The sequence below is a fragment of the Tyto alba genome, unplaced genomic scaffold (assembly GCF_018691265.1).
Source record: "Tyto alba isolate M040663 unplaced genomic scaffold, T.alba_DEE_v4.0 Super-Scaffold_46, whole genome shotgun sequence".
NCBI lineage: Eukaryota > Metazoa > Chordata > Aves > Strigiformes > Tytonidae > Tyto > Tyto alba.
Window position 1 is genome coordinate 774,647 of NW_024881322.1, and position 23,898 is coordinate 798,544.

The following is a 23,898-nucleotide window of genomic DNA, read 5'->3' on the forward strand; positions in this document are numbered from 1 at the left end:
TTTGTAGAAGTTTAATGTATTTTTAAAACTGAAAGCCAATAAGGAGTAACAAATAATCTTTTTAAAGTGTTATGTGTGTTATAAATTAAGTTAGACTACTAGAAAACAAACATCTGAATAATTTCGTATCATTTATAGCATTAACAGCATCAAACATATCCACAGATTTCAGATTATTACCTTTTCCTGTGCTTCTTTCCAGGCTTTTACTGGATCAGATTCATAACCTCTCTGGACCAACATCTGAATCAAATCTCTTTTTGATCTGTTTTCTACAAGACACACACATACAACCAGAGGGGAAGGGGGGAAAAAAAAAAAAAAATCAAAAAAAAAAAAATCAGTGTTATGAAAATAAATGTCACGCAAGCAAGTACATTCTACTGTATTTAAATCCTTTCCAGATCTTCTCCCACTGTTACCAATTCTAACTTACATTCACTCACCTATGGTAATTTTTCCTTGTATCTTCTCTAGAACAAAACGAGCTTGATTGTTAAGCTTGGTAGATTCTGCACCCAACATTCCCACAAGCCATTCCTTGCGTAAACTGTAATAATGTAATCGCAAATCAAAGAACTCCTTCAAGATGTCTTGCACAGTTTCATACTTCTTTAAGCATCCCATATGATCAAATAGCACCTATAAAATACATAAAATACTGCTTGAGAGAGATTGCACAAGTCAGACTTTGTTAACCTTTGTGTACAAGTTTATTTCCACTGTACATAGACAGGCACCATCCGAGAAGCGGTATTTTGAAGACTGTGAACTCAAGTCTTGCTATGGAACCACACAGAACATAGCTGGATAGATTTTATTTCTGTTCACAAGTAGATTTAAGATGAGATTTATGGTAACACATTCAAACGGGAAGACAGCTATATGGAAAAACATGCCTGAATTCAGCTGAATAACAAATTTTACCTAAATATTAAAGCACTAATTCAGTAGTACCTAATGATTCACAACTATTTAATGTAAGAGTTGAAAAGCATCTTTAAGAATCTTTCAGTTCAGCTGTGAAAACTGCCACCCTTCAGGTTCAAGGACAAAGAAAGTAAGCAATCATTCCTACATCACAGGTGGAAACAATCCTGCCTGATTTCTGACATCTCCAGTTTAGACACTTCTAGGTGACCGGGTCACCCCAGGTCCCCTCTGTAGTCAGCTGGAAGAAATAAACCCCTCTAGAGGGCAACTCATCTGCCTAAAATAGCTGTTTGGGAACCCGTGAGCAGTGACTAGCTCTCCTAACTTTTTAAGATGCTTGCACTAGGGCAGATTAATTCTTACACATACACAGCAAGCAGCCCTTGCTGTTTATTTCAGTAGGCAGAAAATGCAAGATTAAGCTGCAAAACATTTTGTAACTTCTTAAACATTAATTTGAAGACAGATTCTCATCGTAGTTCATACGGTTGTTTAAACCCCTGAGAAATACTATCACCTTGATTTGGTAGATTCACATTTCAAGCACACTCCACAAAATTAGTTGAGCAAGGCCTGTTTCCCTCTTACAATTCTATGATCTTTATTTTTAACCTATTTTCACATAGCTTCTGATTTATAGAATAAGAGCAGCAGTAATGGTATTTTTGCTTTGGGATAATATTTGAAAGTAGTATCTGCCATAAAAAAAAATAAATTGTTTTTTCAGTCTCTCTAAAGCCAGGGTGTTTGGAAATATTCTGGTAGAAATTATCTTACAATTCAAATCCCTCTCATAATAGACAGACATGTATTTTTACTCACATTCTTACTCTCACCTTGCTACAAGCAGAATAAACCATTTAAGTAATTTACATCACTATTATGTCTTCAGCAGCTTAAGGATAGTGTTTTCTATACCTTACAACCTAAAATGGGATTTATGTTGGTGGAAACATTGGATCATTTTATTCCTATTAGAAGAGTAATAGTCCTGCATAAAGTGCAATTTTGAAAACGTAACTTGTCTCAAGTTTAAAACTCAAGTCTAATTATAATATGGCAGAAAGTTATTTGTATGATCTAGTTAACATTAGCCATTTTTGGCCAGCTGCACAGGAAATTTTCAGTTACAGGAAACTAACCACCCAGAGCCTGTCTCATTTGGTCTGAAAGATTCATCGGGACTAAAATGGGCTTGCTGATCCATATTGACTTAATATTTGTCATCACTACAATTTTCTACTACTCAAACAATTTCAAATACACAATAGACCGTTCAATACCTACTACCAAAGTGCACTACAAAAACATCCGTGTTTACAACAAGCAACAGTAAGGATTCTGATAGCCAAACATGAAAAAGTTACCATAGAATTACAAGTAAGACTTGTTTGAAGCTTAAAGACTTTGTGCAATCCAGCAGCTTCTGCCTGTGCAAGTTTTTCTTCCGTCATCTTCACAACAAATTTCACAGTCGTATCAGTGTGGTATTCCTTATAGTCAGAAATTAATGCTGGAGTTTTTTCAGTTCCATTTAACATAGGTTCTAGAACCTGTTCTTTGTACACCTAGTAAAAATAGGGTAGTAAAAACCAGAAACGTTTCTTAAATCTCCAATTCCTTGAACCAACTGAACAACATAAGATTTCAAAGCTTTGTGTATTACATCTGATTCCAGTTATAATTTACAGATTAGTATAACCTGTAAAAGGCAGGCCAAGACTACCAGAAACACAAGAGGCGTCTAACAAGGACAGAAAAGTCTACTCAAAAGAAAAAGGGGATTAAATATGAATTCAGCAGGAGAAGCAGGTATTCTTTGCAGTACAGACAGCAGATGGCACAAGTAAAAAGACATCTTCTGCAAAGGCACACAGAAGAATGAAACCACGTTCCCTTCCATGTGTGTATAACCATCAGAAATTGTGTTATAAGCTCATTCAGATGTAGGATTAAATAATTTAATACAGAACTTTTTGTTGCTTTTGGGTTTTAGGTAAGTTTATTTCACTGTTACTTACCTGCGTCCATGTCCTTACAGGAAGCTCCGTAATTTCTACTGTGTTCCTGTCCACTACAAATATTTCACCACTGACTACATACTGGTTTTGACCAAGTTCCTGAATGGTTCCTTTGAAGTTTTTGTAATTGGGGAGCTGAAATTGCAAAAAACAGCAAAGTGGTAATAATCTTTTTAACAAAATGTCAGAAAAATATTTGTTTCCCATACACCATACACCTATCACTTTATATTGCACTAATCCATCAACCAGCCTCTCATGCCTGTGGAAATTTTAAGTCATAGGAAAAATACTACAGAAAAAACAGAATACACACATGCAAGTGACAGGAACAAGTATCTTAATGTCCAGAGAGTAGATAAATGATTAAGAAGATGCATCTGAACCCAGTGAGGTGGTAGGTTTCTTTGTTTTGTTTGTGGTTTGTTTGTTTGGAGGTTTTTTTCTTTTTTAAAGAAAACTGCAAGCACAGATAAGGCATGACAGAAAGCAGATTAACACCCCAGTCTCACAATAACTTTACAGAAGTGGTGCTACCTCCTCTAACCACTTTTTCATTCTTGTGCTGTTTGGCAAAGATAGTGGAACCCATCCAGTATAAAAGGAACTAACAGGGTGGGAAATTTTGTTTAAACTGAATTGATTCCCTTATCCAGCTTACCATGCAGCCACAAACACATACCAGCATACAGAAAGGAGCTAGATGGAGGCAGAACTGCCTCTTTCAACCACAGTGAAGCTTCAATTGACTGTGAGACTACACAGAAGGCCTAGGAGTCCTAAAGGAAGGGCAATGGATTTCATTAATTTAAAAAAAAAAAAAAAAAAAAAAGTATTCATCGTTCCCAAGAACTTGCAAAAGGAAATCTACTACGTCATGAAAATCGATACTACACACTCAGTGAATGGTGATCTAAGTAGAGAAGAAATGATGTTTCTGCTTCTGTGACTTGGTAAACACAGTGAAGTATTGATATCCATCAGCTGTGTAGTAAAGGTTGCACTATCTGTATTTCATCTGTTGGTTACAGATATTCTGGGTACACTGGGTATTCTTCCCGTCCAAAGTTTTTCAAGTATACACCACTTCTGAGACTTCTTATAAAATTTTAAATAAAGGAACAGAAGTTAATTGCAGTTCAGAAGCTGCCGATTTTCTTGAACAGTGACACTATCTTCACCGGCACTTACAGATATAGAAAAGAGAGTACAGTTCAGACAGGGCAGAGGAAAAGTTAAGTTTGGCTGAAGTGGTAGTACCTGCAAAAAGGAACGAGCGGTACAACTTTTTACTCTACTGCCATGCCACAACTACCCTGTAACATTTGCAACTGTGAAGGCTTACGCTCAGCAGACTGAAGAAAAAGGCCTCTGAAATAATTGGAAAAACACAAATTGCAATGTTTCTGCTTCAAGGTGAACTTCCCCAGCCTCAACTCAACAGTCAAGTAAAGCTCCTACAGAAAATTACTGGGACAACCCAACTCAGATGTTTCAATCATCAAGCATTTCTAGAGTGATGCAAATTCACTCTGTAAGTACAAAATAAGCAAACACATAAAATACCAGTATATACGAGTATTTTTACCATTGGGTGGGGATCTAAGCCATCCAGCATCCGTCTGACATTGTTTACAATCTCTCTGGTATCGTAGTTTGGCAGTTTGCAAGCCCATCCAGTACCAATTCCTTCAGCTCCATTTACTAAAACCATAGGAATGATGGGAATATACCATTCGGGCTCTACACGCTGGTTGTCATCATAAAGGAATTTCAGCAAGTTGTCGTCCACTGATGGAAAAAGCAGCCTCGCTAAAGGGCTGTAAAAAAGAGAAAGAAGAAAACTGTTTAACTGCAGTCCAGTGAGTAAATACATAATGTTTTAACAGCTCTTGGCTCCAGATGCGATCTATTTGTGTTTTTCACGTCTTCTTTTCTCTTTGCCATTCTGAAGCTGAAAATACAAGGTACATACCTCCCGAGAAAAGGAAGGTCTTCCCAATGGAAGAGTGTGTTCGTAACAGATGATGTTTGTTTCCCTCACAATAACACGTGTACACAATACACTAGTAACTGACGACATTTAACATCTACAAAAAGAGCATTCTTTGAGGCACTCAGAACACACAGTTCAATGTGACGGGAAGTCACCCAGTAATAAAGCAACACAGCAAGCAAACAGTTGCAAAACTTTGTTGCTTACTTGTAGACCTAAGAGACTCTGAAAATACTACAGAGGTTTTACTGGTGGTTTCCTTTGCTCATCTAGAACATTGTCCTGGGTGAATATGATTTCCAGCACCTCACGCAAAAAGGAAAATGTAAAAAACTAGGTTGCCACAGAAAGAACATACATGAGAAAGGGATACATGTGTATAAAGCTTACAATTAGAAGAAAAGAAGAAGCTACAAGGAATTTTAGGCAAAATATTACACTGAAATTAGGAAATAAAAGAAGCAACATAGCTTGTAAAATACTCCTATGCATGGAAAATCATGCAAACAAAATCCATGTGCAAAACCACACTTCTAGATGTAAAGCGGAATTTGAGCTTCTATCAAAATATTCCAATCCTCCCCCATGCCCCGCCCACAGAAAACCCCCGTAGTGTTGTGAAAGGATTAGTTTCATAATTAGGCTTTTTAAAAGCATGCATTTACATTTGTGTTTACCTTAACATGGTGAAAATATAGCGCGGGCTGGCAGCATCCTTTCCACCATGAAGCCTGGTGCCAAACTGACCAATGGGTTGTAGCAGATTAACATTGTTACTTCCAACAAAGTTCTGAGCCAAGTTGACAATAGTCATCATTAATGCTTGCTGCAAGAAAACACATATTCATATAAGAGGAGATAGTTTTTCCTAATCTGCCAATAAAATATATTTTTATTGCTCAAGAATTGTGTGACTAACCTGATTTCAACTTCACAAAAGTAGCCTCCCTGAGAAAGGAACACCATAAACCTATTGCAAGAGCTGCTGGCAAAACATATAATGCTTCCTACTCCACAGACACATTGCCTCCCTGATTTAACTGTCCTTACACTCTGTGCTTATGAAAACCCCCCGGCTTCTTCAGTTTTTCTGAAGCACTTCTCTGGAGGAATGAAAGGGGCACAAACTACGACCCATTGCTTTCCAAGGGAGAGAAGAAGGGATGGAGAGAGACTGCTAATATCACAACTCTTGCTAGTACTTCAGGTAAATATAAACAAAACAGGAGATAGAAATAATCTGTTCCAACACTGTATCAAGTTTTCAAAGAACAGTATCTATTCTTCTTACCTTAAAAGGCTGTATTTCTGGTTTAAGACAAAAATTGTCCTAGTATACAGTTCCTATATTCCTATGATTTGAGAATCTAAAAGCAACGTAGGTAATTAGTTACCTGCTATTCCATCCCAACCCATAAACTCTTTGGGATACCACTGCACACAAAGACTGGGAAAGAATGGAAACATGCTGTCTTATTAAGCTATGTACTGTTTGGTTCATTTTCTTTAAAAGTCAACCCATGATTAGTAGACTCACAGTCAGTAGGTTTGCAATTTCAATACAGTAAGCATTTACCTAATGTTTTATATGGGCTAAAACTCCTCACAACTTCACCACCCTTCATACTCACCTCCCCATGGTGATAAGCTGACATTTCAGCAACAGAACCAGCCAGCTGAGCAACCTTTACCTCACGTTTATCATTTCTCTTAAAGCAAGTGAATAAAACTTTGCGTTGTCCTGGTTTTAAACCTATTAAGAAGAATATCCCATTTTCAACACGTAAAGAAGCATATTTTTTTAAGTAATAAACTTGGTTTGCCTTATTAACTTTTCTAATCTCTCCAAAGAAGACTAAGCATTAAATGGAAACAAATGCACACTGTAATATTAACAAAACAACAAATTAACATCTGTTCTTTTATAATAAAAAAGTACTTTACCAAACTGAAAAAGTTACCAGAAAAGCAGAAACTTAACCCTTTCAGCCAAATATTACTATGTGGCATTTAATACGTTATTCTAATAAACAGCAACTTTAACCTAAATGTACAGAGTCCACAAGTCAAGTTTCTTTCCAGTCTACTCAGCAAAATCTGTTTCCTAAGAATATCAACACAAATTCAGTAGTAACATCTGCACCTGTAGCTTACATGTATTTTTAAAGCACTCTGAAATCTTTTATGTGAAAGTCTCACTCATCAAAATTCAACAAAAATATACGTTATTTGTCTCCCTTTTAGATCTTTGAATATTTTAAGAAGCCAGTCCCTTTGATCTTCTGATTTATTTTTATTGTTTAGGCACACTGTAAGCACAGCACCTGTGTGGAAAGGATTGCATCATTTTCTGTGCATGTTATCTAGAACTGATAAGCAGTCCTAGATCACAGTTATTAGTCTATTCAGTGTTCTTCCTCTTCATTTTTTTCTGAGATATGCCTGTTATATATTGCCAGATGATACTGAAGAACAAAACCCATTGCTAGAGTACTACCTACTGAAGAGTTCACATAACCACGCCCAGGATACAGATTTACAGCGGAAGTATAGGTAAAATATGTATAATTATCTGTATAATAATGCACATACTGTATGTGTATAGTGTATACTATACATTTATAGTATTATACATACGTGTGACACTGATAACAAATATGTATAATATGTATAGTATTATATAGATACACATGACATTATACACACACGCGCACACACACATATATAAATAAATACATTCCCTTCTCATTGTCTTACACTTCTGTAGACACAATCTTGGAGAACTTCAATTGAAATGAACAGTTATCTACTTCAAGGTCATTCTTTATTTTAAGTTTCAGCAAAATCTTTCTGCTGTTTGTGAGAAAAGCAGTCAGGGTAGAGCATGCTACAAGGAACAATGACCTCTTGAAACATGCAGCTCTACAGTGAATCCTCCTCCAGAGCAGTAAACTATGAAATGTTTGCATAGAGACTACAGTTAATCCGAGTAGCCAACTAAGGGAGGAAGCAAATCTGGAGAAGTTGGAACAGAGACTGACATTCTCGGATTGCCTAGAGATGTATTTGCACACCTAACCCAGCCTCATTCTGCAGCACAGCTGGAAATCCATCCTGCCAGGAAGCTACTACCCCTACCCACCTGTGACCTACCCCACTTTCTCATCTAAAATATAAGAAACCCTCACTGTGTGAATATTTTGGAATGGGTCTGTAGTGTCAAGGCGGCTGACCACCTCTGCTATAAAAAATGTAGTGAAAAGTGGAAATAAATACACTTCTTCCCCCCCACTCCTCCATGAAACCTCATATGCATGCTGACAATAACATGTCTGCTCACGCTGTCTGCAGACAGTTTTACAAATGAAGCTGTAGGGTAGTACGCTGCTTCTTTTAATGTTCATGCTATTGCAAGGGGAGAATTAGCAAACTTGACTGACGGAACCCGAGCAAGATTACAGGAAAAGTCAGTAACCAGTAAAAGACTGCCTGTAGTTTAAAACTGAAGGGAGAAAACATTTGCATCTTCATCTGCACTCAGCTGGTGGCTTGAATTTTAATTATTATGAGCACTTAAAAGACTTGTTTTCTCTGATGGCTTGACTAGAAACAAAGCACTTGTATAGACTCGGGAACAGGTCTGGTTAAGTAAAAAGGCTGCACAGCCACAGCCTTAAACTTCCTCACAGAAGAAACACATCAATTCCTCAGCATATGAACGATAACAAACAAAACCAGAAAAGTTCTTATATGCTTTACTTGAATGCATTGATTTCCAATACAAATCACAGGCTTAAACAGCAATAAAGAGGAATGTTCCAACAAATCATGATGAATTATCAGCTTACCATCAACAAGGGAAGGAATAGATCTCTCATTGTCTGAATTTGAGAAAAGGATCAACTCCTTGTTAATGAAGTCATTGTAAGTCAAATGTTTTGTTGCTGTACCATATAAAAATTGCTGAAAAACACACATAAATTATTCATTCAATACAAAAACTACCTTACATTTAAATCTCACCAACCAGATTTATTACTATTATTTAGGACTCACCTCAGGAAGGCCGTGTAGCCGACGCTGTCTCCTGTCCTCCATGAAGTTTGTTAACCATTCTTTCCGGTCATCAATCTTCTTCTTACTGAAGGCCTGAAAAGATTCCAAGTACACGAAATTATCAGCGTATATATTTTTGTCTAAATGTATGTTACCTTAGTCAGAATGTTAAGTGTACTGCTCTATCTGATCAGGTATTCAATAATACTTATTTGGACAAGATAATACATAAAACTAATTTTTATGTTTAAGCAGCAGTACAGGCACGTGACCTTTCAGACATTGTTGCGCAAGGTTTTTTTGAACTGACAGATCTCTCACTGATCATTATTTAAATTCGTATTACTTTCTCAAAATCTGTACACATTTTGACAAATCTTACCATTCTTATTCCTCTCCTCACATCAGAATTGTCCTTTGATACACAAGTTTAAAGGTGTTGGGATCTTTTCCCAAATAATTTTAAGGTTGTGTTCATCGTTTAGACTGAACTATAACCAGCTGCCATCAAAAAAATGAACCTAATGTATTATAAAAATACCACACCCTCTTGTCCCCCGTTTTCTCTGTCAGCCACAGAATGCCAGTAATTTGTAGCTGTTCCTGAGTGGTTGGCCAAAGTCCTCTTAAGAAAAGTGACAACTTGACAAAATTGACACTTCATGAAAAGACTGAGCCAGAGTTTAGGCCAGCTGACTGAGGGCCTTAGTCTTCATGATCACAAGGCCGCACTTTAAAGCAATCACTTATCACTGCAAAAAGACACAGGAATGTTCTGAAAGACTGCCCTGTTACAGAAATAGAGTTCTCCTCCAGTGCATTTCTTCTCCAGAAGACTAAGAGAAAAATACATAAAAACTGAATATGTGGTTTAAGCAAAATTTCAACTATTTGGGGAAAATTTTGTGAGCTATTGAAGTACTGCCTTTTTTTATCGGGGAATAACATACAGAGACTCCATCATGCCCTGATTTCAACCACTCTCCTGCATCAGACGACAGTCATCAGTGCTATCTTTTTTAAAGGAATATGACTGGAGCACTCCAAAAGAGCTCCATGAGTAGTTTCATTTCCTTGGAGACCACGGAATTACACAATAAATAGCAAACCTTAGTAACTTACCCTCTGAGAAGGGGACTAAGTGAGAGCACCCTGTTTTGCATCGGATTGCCTTCTTTTGTGAACAAGCTCAACAATTCACAATGTCAGACATCTGAAGGCTTAAGATTAAACTTTTGTAAAAACATGACTAAAGTCTTACAGTTTTCTTCTGTCTTCTTTCAGTGTATCTATACTTTTTCTAGACCACTGAATTGACAAATGACCAAGGGCTGGACCAGCATAAGAATTAATTTAATAGATTAAGAATAGAAGTAATAGAATAAAAAGTTTGAATAAAAATTATTCTCACATATTCATTCTTGAATAGAATAAAAGGGTTTTTTATTTCTCCTCTTAAAACTGCTATTCTAAGACTTCATTTCCTAGCAAAAGAGTTCTTCAGAATGCTGAAGAATTTGCTATGTGAAATAATATTTGTTTTCTTAAATTACAACTATCATGAGGCCTGGCAGGGCCTATAATCCTGCACCACCTATGCCCAGAGGTAAATTTGGGGCTGGGATTATAACTATCAGTAGAGAAAATGTGGGTAGGAGTATAAGCGAAGCTCCTGTTAACAGCTTCAGTACTAGTCAGTAGTTGCTCCCAAAGTAACAGAGGTGATTAGCTTCACGCCGAATTGACAGAATATCATTTTAGACAACAGTGAGGTTCAGTATGAAAAGTTACGTGCCTTCAGATATCAGCCTGTATATGGAGGACTATTTGCAGAGCTGAGAATTTTAATCAGGGAGTTCAGGGTCTCTCCACCGGCTGCTTTACTGTATATGCAAATACACAGACTCCTTTTCAATCGAGATGAGCCCCCTTCTCTGGGATGGCAAACCACATACGTGGACCACAGTTACGTGACAGAAGTAAATATATTCTTGGGCAGAAGTAAAGCGGGTGGTACAAATAGCTGCTGACACACCAGGCCCGTTTTCTTCAACAGAACACATACCTACTTCTGTTAGTAAAACCACACCGCTTTACTGGATCCACAGTATAAGGAAAAAGTTGTTTTGTCCAAGATAGGTATTTTCCCATTTTTATTTTTTTCTCTCCTACCCTTTTTTCTCCCTAATATCGCCTACAATTAAAACAGCAAATTAAAGTAGGTAAAAGGTGAAACATTTCCTGAAAAAACAGCTTCATTTCAGACGCTCCTTCTTTTGTCCTTCCACAAGCTCTCTTTGAAACACAAGTGCTTTCTTGCACATGACAAAGATTTCAAATTCAAATACGTATGACGTATGCATGAATACACATATGCCGCCCCAATATATCTTCAATGAATAAATAATATTTATGTGATCTTATTTGCTCAGAAACAAAATTCAGATCCCTAAGCAAATGTGAAACATCATTTGTTTGGGCTCTATTGCCTTATTCAGAATACTCTTGTGCATGTTCTGTCTTTAAAAGCAAGCCTGAATGTAATGTTTCTTTATACCCACACCATATAAAATTGATCAAATCTACTATGCACATGGTAGAGTTGACCTGTAGCGCAGATAAAGCTCTTATTGCCAAATTTAAAATCTTTTCCAAAAGCTGCTTCTCTCACAAAACTTTTCCTTTCAGTTACACAAAAAAACCCAACCCAAACCTGTCAGGTTTTAGCTTCCATTGTTTGTTGAAAATGGCACATGAGGAAGCCCTATCACACTGAAGCACTTCTGTAAATTCTTACCAGTGTAATGGCAGCATCATCTTCAGGACCAGCGTATCGAAATAAGATCCGATGTCTTTCCATGTCAGCAAAGTATTCTTTTGCTTCTTTAGCAGTGCTGGTACCCAAACCTGTACAAGAAAAAAAAAATAGTTACTCCATGTTCAAAATTTAAGTTTTATTGTTTTACCTCTTTTATTTTACAGGGAATATTATAAAATCATTACAGAAGATAGTATAGTGAAAACAGCTACAAATAAATCTTCACAGCACCCATTTATTGTGCATTTTTAGATTCGTGAGGCTCACTTGTTTGTTTTTAAACAAACCTTTGTAGTATTTTATCTTCCATGCTTTATGGTTCTCCATATGCTTCTTCCACTCATCAAATTCAGGAATACTATAGAATGAAAGTTCTTGCTTATTTTTGCTTGCCTTTAAAAAAAATAAATAAATATCAATTTCTCTGCTGCACTGTAAGTAATAGATAAAATGTCATTAATAGAACCCATACCTTTACAATAGGAGTGATGAATTCCTCAAGAAAACCATGTTTCAACAGCGATGGCCAATTGTGATGAATAAAATTGATCAACAAGCCTTTTATGTGAGATCCATCCTGATCCTGAATCAGAACATAAAATGTCAGATCCCCCAAAACTACCCAAAACCCCACTCGCTGGCCTTGATACATCAAAACAATGTCTGTTGACAGAAAACATGGAAGGGAACAGTTAGTTTTAATTTGGATTCCAGACTGGACCTGGGTACAAAATAGCCACCCGTGAATGGCACTGTCCCCGAGCTAATAAGAAGCTCTTCCAAGCCAAGAGCACAGCTGCAGCTCCAGGGTTTCTCTGCCCGTGGCATGTCTCTCCCAGAGCTAGACAGCTCTCCCAGACACCACAGAGCTGAGTCTCTGTGGAAGAAAGCCAAGCCTGGCTCACAGCGCTCACTGGTGTTAAGATGTCTGATAGTTCAACCTCTCTGGGAAGAAAGAACAAAGCTTCACAAATATCCAAAGCATAGGATTCCTAGACTTCTAAAATCTAAACAATAAACAAAACACTTAATGAGATTATCCAAAAATAATTGCCTGCATTCTTGGCTCTCCCTGACTTTCTAGCATTACTACCTCATCTACTGTTCCCTTTTATCCTTACTTTCAATATATTTTTTGACTTACCAAAAGCATTCTTGTTTATACATGTTTTTATTATTATTTTGGTGTCTCTTCTACTGTGCAAAGTTCAGTAGTTCATTTGGAGCAACCAGAACAGCATCTGGATAAATTATTCCCATAAAGAAACCTCATAAATTATGGATACCCTCTGAATATATCCATATTGTCATAACACGGAGACAGGTTACAATGCACAAAAATGTAACCTAGCAAATTGCAGCAAAGCACATTTTAGGAAGCTCTGTATATCAAAACCTGTGAATTTCAGACCAACCTGATCTGTCATGATCATAATTTTTCCATATCTCAAACTTTTCAGAGATTCTGGATCTTCATAGCTTTTCTTGTACTGTAGTCCAACTATTTTGATGATGTTGTTGATTTCTGCATTTTCCATGATCTGTATAAAAAGATTATCTTTGCAGTCAGTGTAAAAAGCAGAAATTCAGAAATATCCTAATCATTTTAGGTGCGCTTTATAGCTACTTTTTCAATGCACCCCTACCCCACCTTCATTACCTTTTTATCCCCAGCCCTCTTGCAGCCTTCACACTTGTAAATATTTCTTTTCTACATGCACATTCTCAAGACGGCACCACTCCCTTTTCTCCCCTACAGCCAGAGCACTTTGGGTGCAGAAGGCAGGGAGAAAAGTGCAGGTAACAAAGTCACCTCACAAAGCCGCCTTCTCTTCCAACTATTTCTATGGGCACCTGCAATGCAACTCTTATTATAGACAAATTATGAAGGGCAGCAGAGGTGATGCAATAGGGTAACGCTGCTGCTACTGCCTTACATTGCTAGTCAATGAAAACACATGGCAGTGGAGAGAATGTGAAATTTTAGGGTTTTTAAGTATTGATGTAAAATGTTAATATGAGTCATAGTAGAATTTCCTTGCACTTGAAGAAATTAATTTTTTCATTTCAGTACTTTACTACTACACTTAATGTCTCCAGGCTTATCCCAGGCTTTAAAGTAGCCGGTACTTTCTGAAATGCCAGCCACAAGATTTTAATGAAAAAATTGAAATAAAAATATGAAGATGTAACACTAGAAATCCAAAATAAACAGGAGACATCCGTTTGTCAGCTAAAAGGAGATGACAAGACTACTTACCTGTTTGTGAGAAGCTTCTCGAACATTGAGAATTTTACCCCTGAGTGGGAATACTCCGTATCTGTCTCTACCAATAACACCTAAGCCAGAGACAGCTAAAGATTTGGCAGAGTCTCCTTCTGTTAATATTAATGTGCAGTCCAAGGAATGCTTGCCACCTGCAGTCCAGGAAGAAGTACAAGCGAGGCAAAAAAACAGAAAGCATAACTTTTAAACTCAGGAACAGAAACACAATTACAGCCATGAATATTCTTCCTCCTCTATGTGAGGTAATTTAAATAGGCTGAACTTGTATTTTTAGGGACGGCCCTCTACACCACTAAACTACACCAGAAGCATAAGTGTCCTTGCCCTTAGCAACACCCTGCGGAGTGCTATGAACGCGGAGCAGAACAGACAAATGGAATGCAACGCTGACGCGTCTTGCGTAACGGCCCCCGTCTGGCTGCACAGAGGAAGACACATTGCTTCTGTACCTTTACCATTTCATCTTCCTAGCTGCAAATTTCTTACACACATACATTATGCACGTCTGAGTTATATACAGGAGTTATTTCCCATTATGCAGTTCCCCTTTCCTCACAGTATATTTTCAGAAGTAATTTCTGAAATTACATTTTTGGGGGTTTCTTTTTTTATTGTCCATCGGCTGAAGCCAGGCCACTGCAAGAAAAACTTGACAGAAAAGCTCAAAAGATCAGAACATTTACACTTATTATACATTCTCAGAAATTTCTCAAACAGAAGAAACAAACCTTTACTAATAATGTAATTCTGATTCTACAAGACACACTGCATTTCAGTGCCCCTCTGTCCAGTGTGCTCAAAACTGTTCTGTTTATTGCAACTGCGATAGCTGAATACATGTTTTAAATCATAATCAGCTTCAAACAAGGAATCCACCATTTTCCAAGGGTGCAAATGCTCGTTAAGCAGTTTTGCTATTTTTTCAAGGCCAAGTGGTAGGAAAGACTACAAAAAAACTTCAAGCTGGTTGAGTCTCACTTACTGCTAATAAGATAGCTTTGAATATATTGGCATTTAAAATAGGTACTTTGATTTGCTTTTACCTGGTAGGTAAAAACAACCCTGCAGTTCCTTTCACTCAGAACTTACACTCAACACCTTTGGTCTTCTGCATCAGACATATGGCTTAATATAATCTAAATTAGGTAGCTATTCACACTGTGTCAAAAGGTGTCAATAGCTACCGTGCTATCAGCAAGGTGGAATCCAAATATTAAGAAAAATACTAGTCTGCTGCTTCAGAATATATATGACAGCCAATCTTTTTTTTTCCCAAATGAACTGCAGAAAACACATCTGAATATCATCCAGGTGCACTTTCTTCTGGAATGGATGCAATCATTAGCAATTAGTTTCACGGAAACACAATGTGCCAGGTATTTTCCTGAACACAGCTCTACAGAACTCGAAAACTACATGAACTGGCAAGTTCAAAGAAAGCTTTTTTGCCTCACCAGATTTAGTAATCCAGCTGCTCCCTTACAATCCTATATTCCTATTCCTGATTCTTTATTTTCCTTTCATTTCTACCTCTTCTCCAACAAGCCATGAAACCATGTATATGTCACAAAGATCTCAAGAAAGCAAGAATGACCAGGTATAGGACTCACTCTTTTCAGGGCTGAAAGAAATCTGCAGCAAGCACATCACTATTCAGATACATCTCTCTCCTATTCCTAACCACTAACCAGTATTGATTCAAAAATTCAGTAGTACCTGGCACCCAAGAAACCTGCTGATGCTGGACCTCAGCTAAAAATTCACTCTTGAAATCCCAGAACCACAGGAAGAATTAAGGCCAGAGAGGTCTGTGCCCAGACACTATTCTCTCCCAGCTGCACTGAACTACTTCAGTCCAACAACTACTGGCACCTGATATTAGAAACCATCAGAACCCCAACCCTGTTTCCTCAACTGACGTGAGGTGCTTATGAAAGTGTAATTCCTGGGATCCTTCCAAATATTTATTTGTGCCGAAACACAACTCCATCAAATAAGACTAGTGTATTTTGCTGCCAGATTACAGATAACCTCTCTGTGACATACACCAATGTCCTGAAGCAATCTCCTTGAAACCAGACCTTCACGTATTGGTTAAACCTTTTCTCCAGCTTATGGAGGGGTCTGAAATTCTTTTGAAAGGACTATTTGTAACTGTGTAACTCTCTGTGATATGCTTAGTTACGTGCACATTCGTAGCAAAGAGTTGAATTTTTTAGACCTGGAGGTGACCACCACCTCTCTCACATAGGAGCATGCACAGCCCTTACTTCACCTGACTTTGAGACTCCCCAATCCTTGCTATCGAGATCCCAAAGACAGAAAGACTGATGGTTCTACAGTGTCTTGTCTGTGAAGTCATTAAGGAATCTCCATGGCACCAGGACTTCCTTTGCCCCTTATGTTAAGAAACATCAAGCTTTCAGTCAGATGCAGGCACCAACTAAAAATCATTGAGACAAGTTCTCAGGAGCAGAGCAACCAACCCACGCTCAGCCACACTAATAGAGTCCCTCTCCTCTTTTATCTTCTGCCTTCCCTTTCTCCAAGAAAGGGGCTTTCTACCGAGGTCAGAGATCCTGATTATAGTATTAACTTAGTTCTCGTGCAGAAAGGAACAAAAAAATTCTGATCGATTTTCAAGAGCAAACAGATGACCCATATGGTACCTTCAGTCTTTAAAAATAAAGGACTAAAGAACTTTTTATTAAACGTATTATTTGTGTTCTTCCATTTTAAAACATCTCTGCCAGTATATATAACACTTCAGAAAGTCAGGCCAAGTGTGACTATGACAACACACGTTGTATTCAGAAACTGAAAGCCTCTCTGCCTTCCTGTGGATCCAGCCCAATTGTGCAATGCCTTCAGTGTGAGAAATCTAGTATGTTCCAGATCTTCCATAAACCAATACCTGGGTAAGCCCCCTTGGGAGACACACAACTCCTGCTCCCCATACAAGAATAACTAGGCAGCAGAGACATATCCAGGTAACAAGGATCCAAGCCATGTAAAACTTTAAGCATCGGTGTTGAGCCCAAATGTATCCCTACATGTCTTCTTAGTTCAGGATGTTTCAGGGTGAAAGGCAGTGTAATATTGTATGAAGTCCCCTGTTAGAGGTTCTTCCTTCCCCTCACCCCCAGTGAGGGGGAAAAAAAAAAAAAAAAAAAATAAAAAAAGTAAGAAGTGATTTAGTGATTTTGAAGCCTGGTGTCCAAAGCAGAGCTAAAAAAAAAAAAAAAACTATGAAGAAAGTGTATCCAAAATAATTAATGATGTTATTTATGAACACTAGGCTTGATATCCATAAAAACACAGCATTTCTCCAAGCACATGATCTTCTAGGCAAGAAAAATACCAGGAACATGCATCTGACTAAGGAATACAAATTCCACAAGCAGAACACTAATTAAAGGAGACACAATTATCAACTTTTAAGGCAAAATATCCAAATAATTGGAAAAGTAATAAAATACTGAAGAAAACTTGATTTTAAAAATTAATAACTTGAGCCCAAGGAATCAAAAAGAAAGGGAGAAAAATTAAGCAGAACTCATCATCCCATCAAGTCATCTTTGACTTGAACACTGGAGCTTGGACAAAAAAAAAAAAAAAAAAAAAGAAGCCTCTTTACCAGTATTACATGTTTTTACCTTCTTAACCTTCTTAACCCACCCACCTACTTCATTACAATTTCTCTAGCTTTTCTTAATGTAAGGATGTGTTAGAAACCAACTAACATTAACACAGACTGGCAACTTCTCAAGGTCTTTAGTCATATGAGCCCCTCAAATAATTCAAGGACAACTCCCATCCCATTGCTACTGGCACAAGGATTGCCAGCTGATCTGATTGCTCCCTGTGCTATGCAGCGAGCCAGCAGGGAGAGCAGTTTGCCCGATATTGCCAGTCAGGAACCCAATGGGATTTAAAGTCTCACGAAAAAAAGTCTCTTGAACCTTTCCCTCAGGCCTGCACACTATGCAGTCAACTTTCTGTGGCTTGTAACCCTATAAAGATTCTGCTCTTTTTGTGTTAGAAAGGTCAAGAAGAGTAGTCTCCTCCAGAATAGAATATTGGTAATGCTATTTAGCTGGAATCCACAATTAGAAAATATGCACTCTTTCAATATGGAACTAGACTGCCACTTTTGTTCAGCATTATTACTTCTCTACCCTAGAGACTATGGTGTTCCTAATATCCAACTCACCATCATGCTTTAATTCGAGCTCTAGAAAGTTTAGAAACCTAGAAAGATTTTTATTAATAATTATGCATAAGGGTGAGAAATAAAGTCAGGCTTAAAATTACGATGTCTGTAAAAAAAAATAAAAAAATCTACAAAACAGAGACATAAAAAAAATAAGCGCTCTTACCAGCATCATTAGCATCATCCAGTTTCGGAATGCCCTTGATTTTACTGTGTTTCACTGATGAACACTTTTTGTTCAGCTGAGTTTGTGCCTTAAATTTGACCCAATTCAAAATACTCTCTATGATACCACAGTTAGAGGCCTATAAGCAACAGATCAGAATTGTGGATGAGAAAAGTAAAGGTTCACACAACAGATTCTTCTATCTCAGTTTTAAGTCACTGACCCAACACTGTTTCTCAAGGCCCTCTAAATTTTAAAAACTGCAACATATTAAAGGTCAAAGAATTAACACATACCTTACTATCTGACATTTTATGTACACAAAACCAAAACACAACACTCACACAGCTCCTTTCCCACCCCTTGTAGAATTGGTGGAAGGAGGAAAAGAGGACTGAGACCTAATAAGAGGTTGTCTTATGTTGTGTGGTTGATGTGCTGAGACATTTTAGGTACCAAGTACCTATTTCCTGGACTTTGACAGCAAAAAGTAACTTTGTGGGAGATTTATGACCATTTCAAGTTTCTTTGGAAGTGACTGAAAATGGCTGAAAGGCAACCAAAAGTATTTAAGGCTCTACATCAACCCTTTGAGAAACAGGTAACATTTTAAGAAACACATCCTCAGCAAAAATAGCATATAGCATATTTTCTAAACAAAAACTGCTTCATGTTTGGTTTCACATCAAAAGAAAATACAGGTGGAGCAAAACACTGTGAGCTTTGGCTTCTCATTATCTCCCATAATACAGCTCTCACTGGTGAGAGGTTCTGCTGCACATTTAAGACATCTGGAGATCAGTGTTCAGTTCTGGGAACATTAGAAACACTGTAAATCAAACCCACTGATAGAAATACAACATATATAACAAAATCTGAGGAATGAATACAAGATTTTATTGTGTTATTTTTTTCCCATAACTTCTATAAGAATGTCATCAGTAACACAGAATTTGAAGAATAAACCACTATACAATAAGGTAAGTTTTGATACCCAGAGTACTAGCAGTGGCACCATTCTCCTTACTACTGGAGTTCCATTTATGCCACTGGCAGTAAATGAGACTTCGTTTAATGAGTTCTGGCTAACAGAATTCTACTTTTCCTTCCTTGTATAAAAATGTAGTAGAGGAAAAACCTCTACCATGTACTTCTACAAGCACATTCATTTGGAGTAGCAATTCTTAGTCCGTCTACAGCCAAAATTTCTAAAGTTGTTGCCTCAGAATAATGATCACTTTGAAGACTACAGCCACAATTTTGCATTTCCTTGATTACTGGAAGAATAAGTAAATGTGACATGTTCCTTCCCTTTCTTTTCACTTCAGTGGAAGAGAATATGACGGATATCAAAGAATAATGTAGACAATATTCTCAACTTCAGAGAAATATTTTAACACAAGAAATTAGTCAAGGCTTGCATTTAGGTTTTAAGAGTCAAATTAATTTCAACAATATAAATACCAGCATCTCCAACAAATGAGCTGATGAGGTGAAGCTCACTTTTAAATCCAGGGCAACAGCCAAAATGCATTCAGAGTTTCCATTATTAAGGCCTGAGAATGAACAGAAGTTCTTCCATCCCATTTTCATAGCATGCTAATGTCACCAGAGTACCACAATGCACTAATTAATCTCTGCTTCATAACATACATACACTCAGTCCAGCAAATCAACTCCTGCTACACAGAAAAAAAGAAATATGAATTACTTACTGCTTTAAAAAATTTCTCAGATAGCTGGCACTTGGACCCAAAACTTTTAGGCTGCAATGTCATGTTTTCCTTTGTCTGGGAATCAAATGATGGGTTTTCAATCAAGCAATTCACAAAAACCCATATATGATTCTTCACCTGTTGAAAACGTAGAAACCAATTTACTCAACAAAATTACCACATCCATCTTTTTCAATATTTTGATATAAAGTTACTTGCCTGAAATGGTTTCACTGAAACTCCAGCTTTATTCTTCTTTTTCACCACTTCTATCAGTTTGCCCACAACCTGATCCACCACGTAATCAACATGCCTACCACCCTTAATGGGGGAGAAAAACAAAAACAAAACCACACATTGAATTTCCTTATAGCTTTTAGCCATACTAGCAAAGGTCCTGTAGTCATACTTAAAGTTGGAAAGCCCTGCACATTAAGTTGCAGCATAAGAAAGGAAAATTTGTTTTGAAGTTTCTCTTTCATGTCCATCAGTCTTCATACAAGTGACGATGATGGATGTTACACGGAACAGAAGAAGCAGCAGAACTTTCATTCACTGCACAGCAGCGGACTTCAAATGTAGCTGCTTACAGCTTGCAGCAGGATACAAAACCTGAAGCATGGCAGATCTGAAAATTACTCTGCAGCACTGGGATGGTACCTGCGACACCACACGGCTGTCAAAGTGTGTTTTTTTAACGGACCTTGGACTAAAACCATCAGGTATTCTTTCCTGAAATTAAACTTTCCCCATTTGGTTCATAAAAAAAATGTTCAAGAGGTCACCCTCAAATCTACAGCATCCATGCCTATTCCTTCCCAAAAGTCATCTCACCTTTTCTTAACGGTATTTACAGAACTCTGAATAAATGCTATTGGCAATCTTTGCTAGATGGGGGCTTATGCAAGGGCAAACGGAGAGAAAACTGCAAACAGCCAACCACAAGATCCAAAAAACTCTACGAGAACTGAGCAAGATAACCTTAAGAATATGAGTTCTCCTTCAAACTCACCACAGGCTAAACCTGCTCCAAATTCACACCAGAGGTAGCAGCAAGAGATACATAACAGAGCATGCAGTTAACCCTAAGTCAACCAAACCGGCCCCTGAGGAGACCACAGGGCAGTAACTTGTAGCTACACAATCATGTTGCCACCCGACTCGTAGTGCTGCAGCTCCCTTACAGTCACTGCCCAAACACAGAAGCGGGGGGGGGGGGGGGGGGGGGGGGAAGGCTAATAAGCAATTTTTTACATCATCACAGTGCACAAAAACAAGGAAAAAAACTGTAGGAATTTCTTCCTCCATTGTGCAACAGAAGAAAATGAAACATTCACAGAGCCTATCACAATTCTTCCCTTCCCCCTGGGGAAAAAAAAAAAAAAAAAAAAAAGGACCCTAAATACGGGTTATCCTTGTTTAAAGGCCTTTCCAACTAGATATTTCAAGTGAAGCCATTTTTGCAATAAAACCTTTGGCGGAGGCAATGTATTCACCTTGCAACTACAGTCCCCAGCCCAACAGACCCTCAGGAAGAAATACTTATGTAGTTAAACTTTGGAATTAACAGGTCAGAAAAGTTACCTTTTTGAAACCATATACAACTCGTGTTTTGCAATACAGCAGAGTGATGAAAATACAGATTATTCAAATGTTTAACTAATGGTCTTACTATTGATGAAATTCAGTCTAAATAGGGAACTACTAAGCATGTGAACACCTTCGGAAGGTGCCCCAAAGTTTCTCACACCTTCTCTAGCTACAATTCTCTTTGGATTTAAACTTTAAACCAGCTACAAAAAAACCCCAAAACATACTGCTAGGAGACAAGTAATTTTGAGATTAAATTGCTTGGGAAATACAGGCATTTCACATCAGCTTCCTGGGAAAAAAAAAAATATAGATCTATTATATCCTAATACCTACTGACTTATATGTGTAAGAGAAATATATTAATTATGGGCTATATTCTACAATGCAGAAGTGATCTGAATCAGAAGCACTAGTAAAGATTAAAACAGCAAAAACTTATTTCATAGATAAAACAACTAGTATTTGAAGGTATGTATCCTGTAGCCTTTAATTCTATGGAGCAATGACTACTGAGATTGCCTAAACCAATGGTGACAAATCTGTTTAAATATTTCCAAATCCAAGGTAGCACAACTACCCTTACAGGTAAAATACCAGGCTTTATTTAGAAAGATGCCAAAAATATGAATGGTCCTAAAGTCCTGGATATCTGAAAGCTGTTTACATTTTTGGTTATTCAAATGCCTTCCTTTCAATTTATAGACAAAAAGGTACAAATAATAATAAAATCTTAAAAATTCTAGTGGCTGTTATAGAAAGGTTCATAATGATTTGACTAAAATCTATTAGCTCATAACAAAGAATGGCATGACGCAGGAATATCCTATACAACTAAAATATACCTAACAACAGCCAACATTTTACACAGATCACCACCTTTGCTTAACATCAGTTAATGCCTTACAAAACTACAGACTAAATAATTCTTCCTGTTCAGACCACTTTGCATTAGGACAGACAAAATAAAACACATCTATGGAGACATTCATCATGAGGCAACAAACAAAAACCCCCCCCTCCTTCTTTAAGGCTGTTTTAAAAACTGAACTGAGGAGAAAAAAAGCTTTTGATGGGTATGAGTAAGTATAGAATACATAACAAGAAATGGAAGCCAAGAAAACCAAGAAGAAACAGCAGCTGAAAAGACAGAGGAAAAGGAAGAACAAACAACTAGCAAGCAAAACCCAGAAGTTAGGTTTCTACATTTTAAGACACAGCACGCATCTGAAAAGACTGAAGATGATGTAAAGTGGTCAAATGGATGGGAGATAGTAGCTGTGTGTTCTCAACTTCACGTAGAAAGCAGAGATGAAAATTAAAAGACAGCGGAGGTAAAAAAATGGCTTAAGGTGCTAAATATTAGTAGTCATAACCAAACCAGTACTTGCACTTCAAAGAAACCATCTATGGTTTCTGTCAGTCTCCAGTCACCTGCTAAATAGCAACACAAACCACGAGTGTGTTTTAGAAGCACCATACAGACAAGCATTTTTTCATTGCATCTCCTCTTCATAAAACAAAACCAAAAAACCACTCAAACCCCAAACCCACCAAAATTAAAACACAACAGTTTTTATTCACACATGAATAACAGAGTTTCAGCACAGGGAGAGGTCAAGTGAAAGTTGATACACTGACACCTTGCCACTTTCAAAAAAAACCAAATCCATTTCCAGACCGTAAAGAAAAGTTACTACAGGAAAATAGCAAATTACATGTTTCAAAAAAATTCCACATCTGAATGGCAATTTTAAAATGCATTACTTTTACTCATCACATTAGTGAAAACTTATGCTTATGGAAATATCTCAGCACATTTTTTATTTACTACTTTAGCAATCTTTTTTTTTTTTTTTTTTTTACAATTTTAGCACTTCAAATATTTTGCTAAAAATAACAGCTGACATATCAAAAACCAGCGACTTACCAGTAATTCTTGCTCTTAGAAGATATTAGTTATTATAACAGTTCCCCATTCCTGTGTCCATTCTTAGTGTGTAGCAGTGAGTGAGGGATGTTCCGAGCTCAAGGTTGGGAACCTTTCAACCATCTCACCAACAGGTGGCACATTTACCCACTACAGAAGCGTAACAGCCTGTA

At 37.4% G+C, this 23,898-nt stretch overlaps 1 protein-coding gene across 2 annotated transcripts in view; it reads right to left on the minus strand.

Annotated features, from left to right (window-relative positions):
- TOP2B (DNA topoisomerase II beta) overlaps positions 1-23,898 on the minus strand; it is a 66,347-nt gene that overhangs the window by 13,340 nt on the left and 29,109 nt on the right. For both annotated transcript variants that reach the window (XM_032996955.2, XM_032996948.2), the window contains exons 9-25: positions 20,425-20,526; positions 20,206-20,343; positions 18,491-18,629; positions 14,085-14,242; positions 13,240-13,365; positions 12,297-12,407; positions 12,112-12,217; positions 11,804-11,913; positions 9,007-9,099; positions 8,799-8,913; positions 6,582-6,703; positions 5,628-5,776; positions 4,543-4,774; positions 2,955-3,089; positions 2,301-2,501; positions 447-642; positions 181-272 (exon numbers count right to left, since the gene is read on the minus strand). In XM_032996955.2, the coding sequence (XP_032852846.1) occupies positions 181-272; positions 447-642; positions 2,301-2,501; positions 2,955-3,089; positions 4,543-4,774; positions 5,628-5,776; positions 6,582-6,703; positions 8,799-8,913; positions 9,007-9,099; positions 11,804-11,913; positions 12,112-12,217; positions 12,297-12,407; positions 13,240-13,365; positions 14,085-14,242; positions 18,491-18,629; positions 20,206-20,343; positions 20,425-20,526 (2,325 nt within the window). The remainder of the gene's footprint in view (positions 1-180; positions 273-446; positions 643-2,300; positions 2,502-2,954; positions 3,090-4,542; positions 4,775-5,627; positions 5,777-6,581; positions 6,704-8,798; positions 8,914-9,006; positions 9,100-11,803; positions 11,914-12,111; positions 12,218-12,296; positions 12,408-13,239; positions 13,366-14,084; positions 14,243-18,490; positions 18,630-20,205; positions 20,344-20,424; positions 20,527-23,898) is intronic.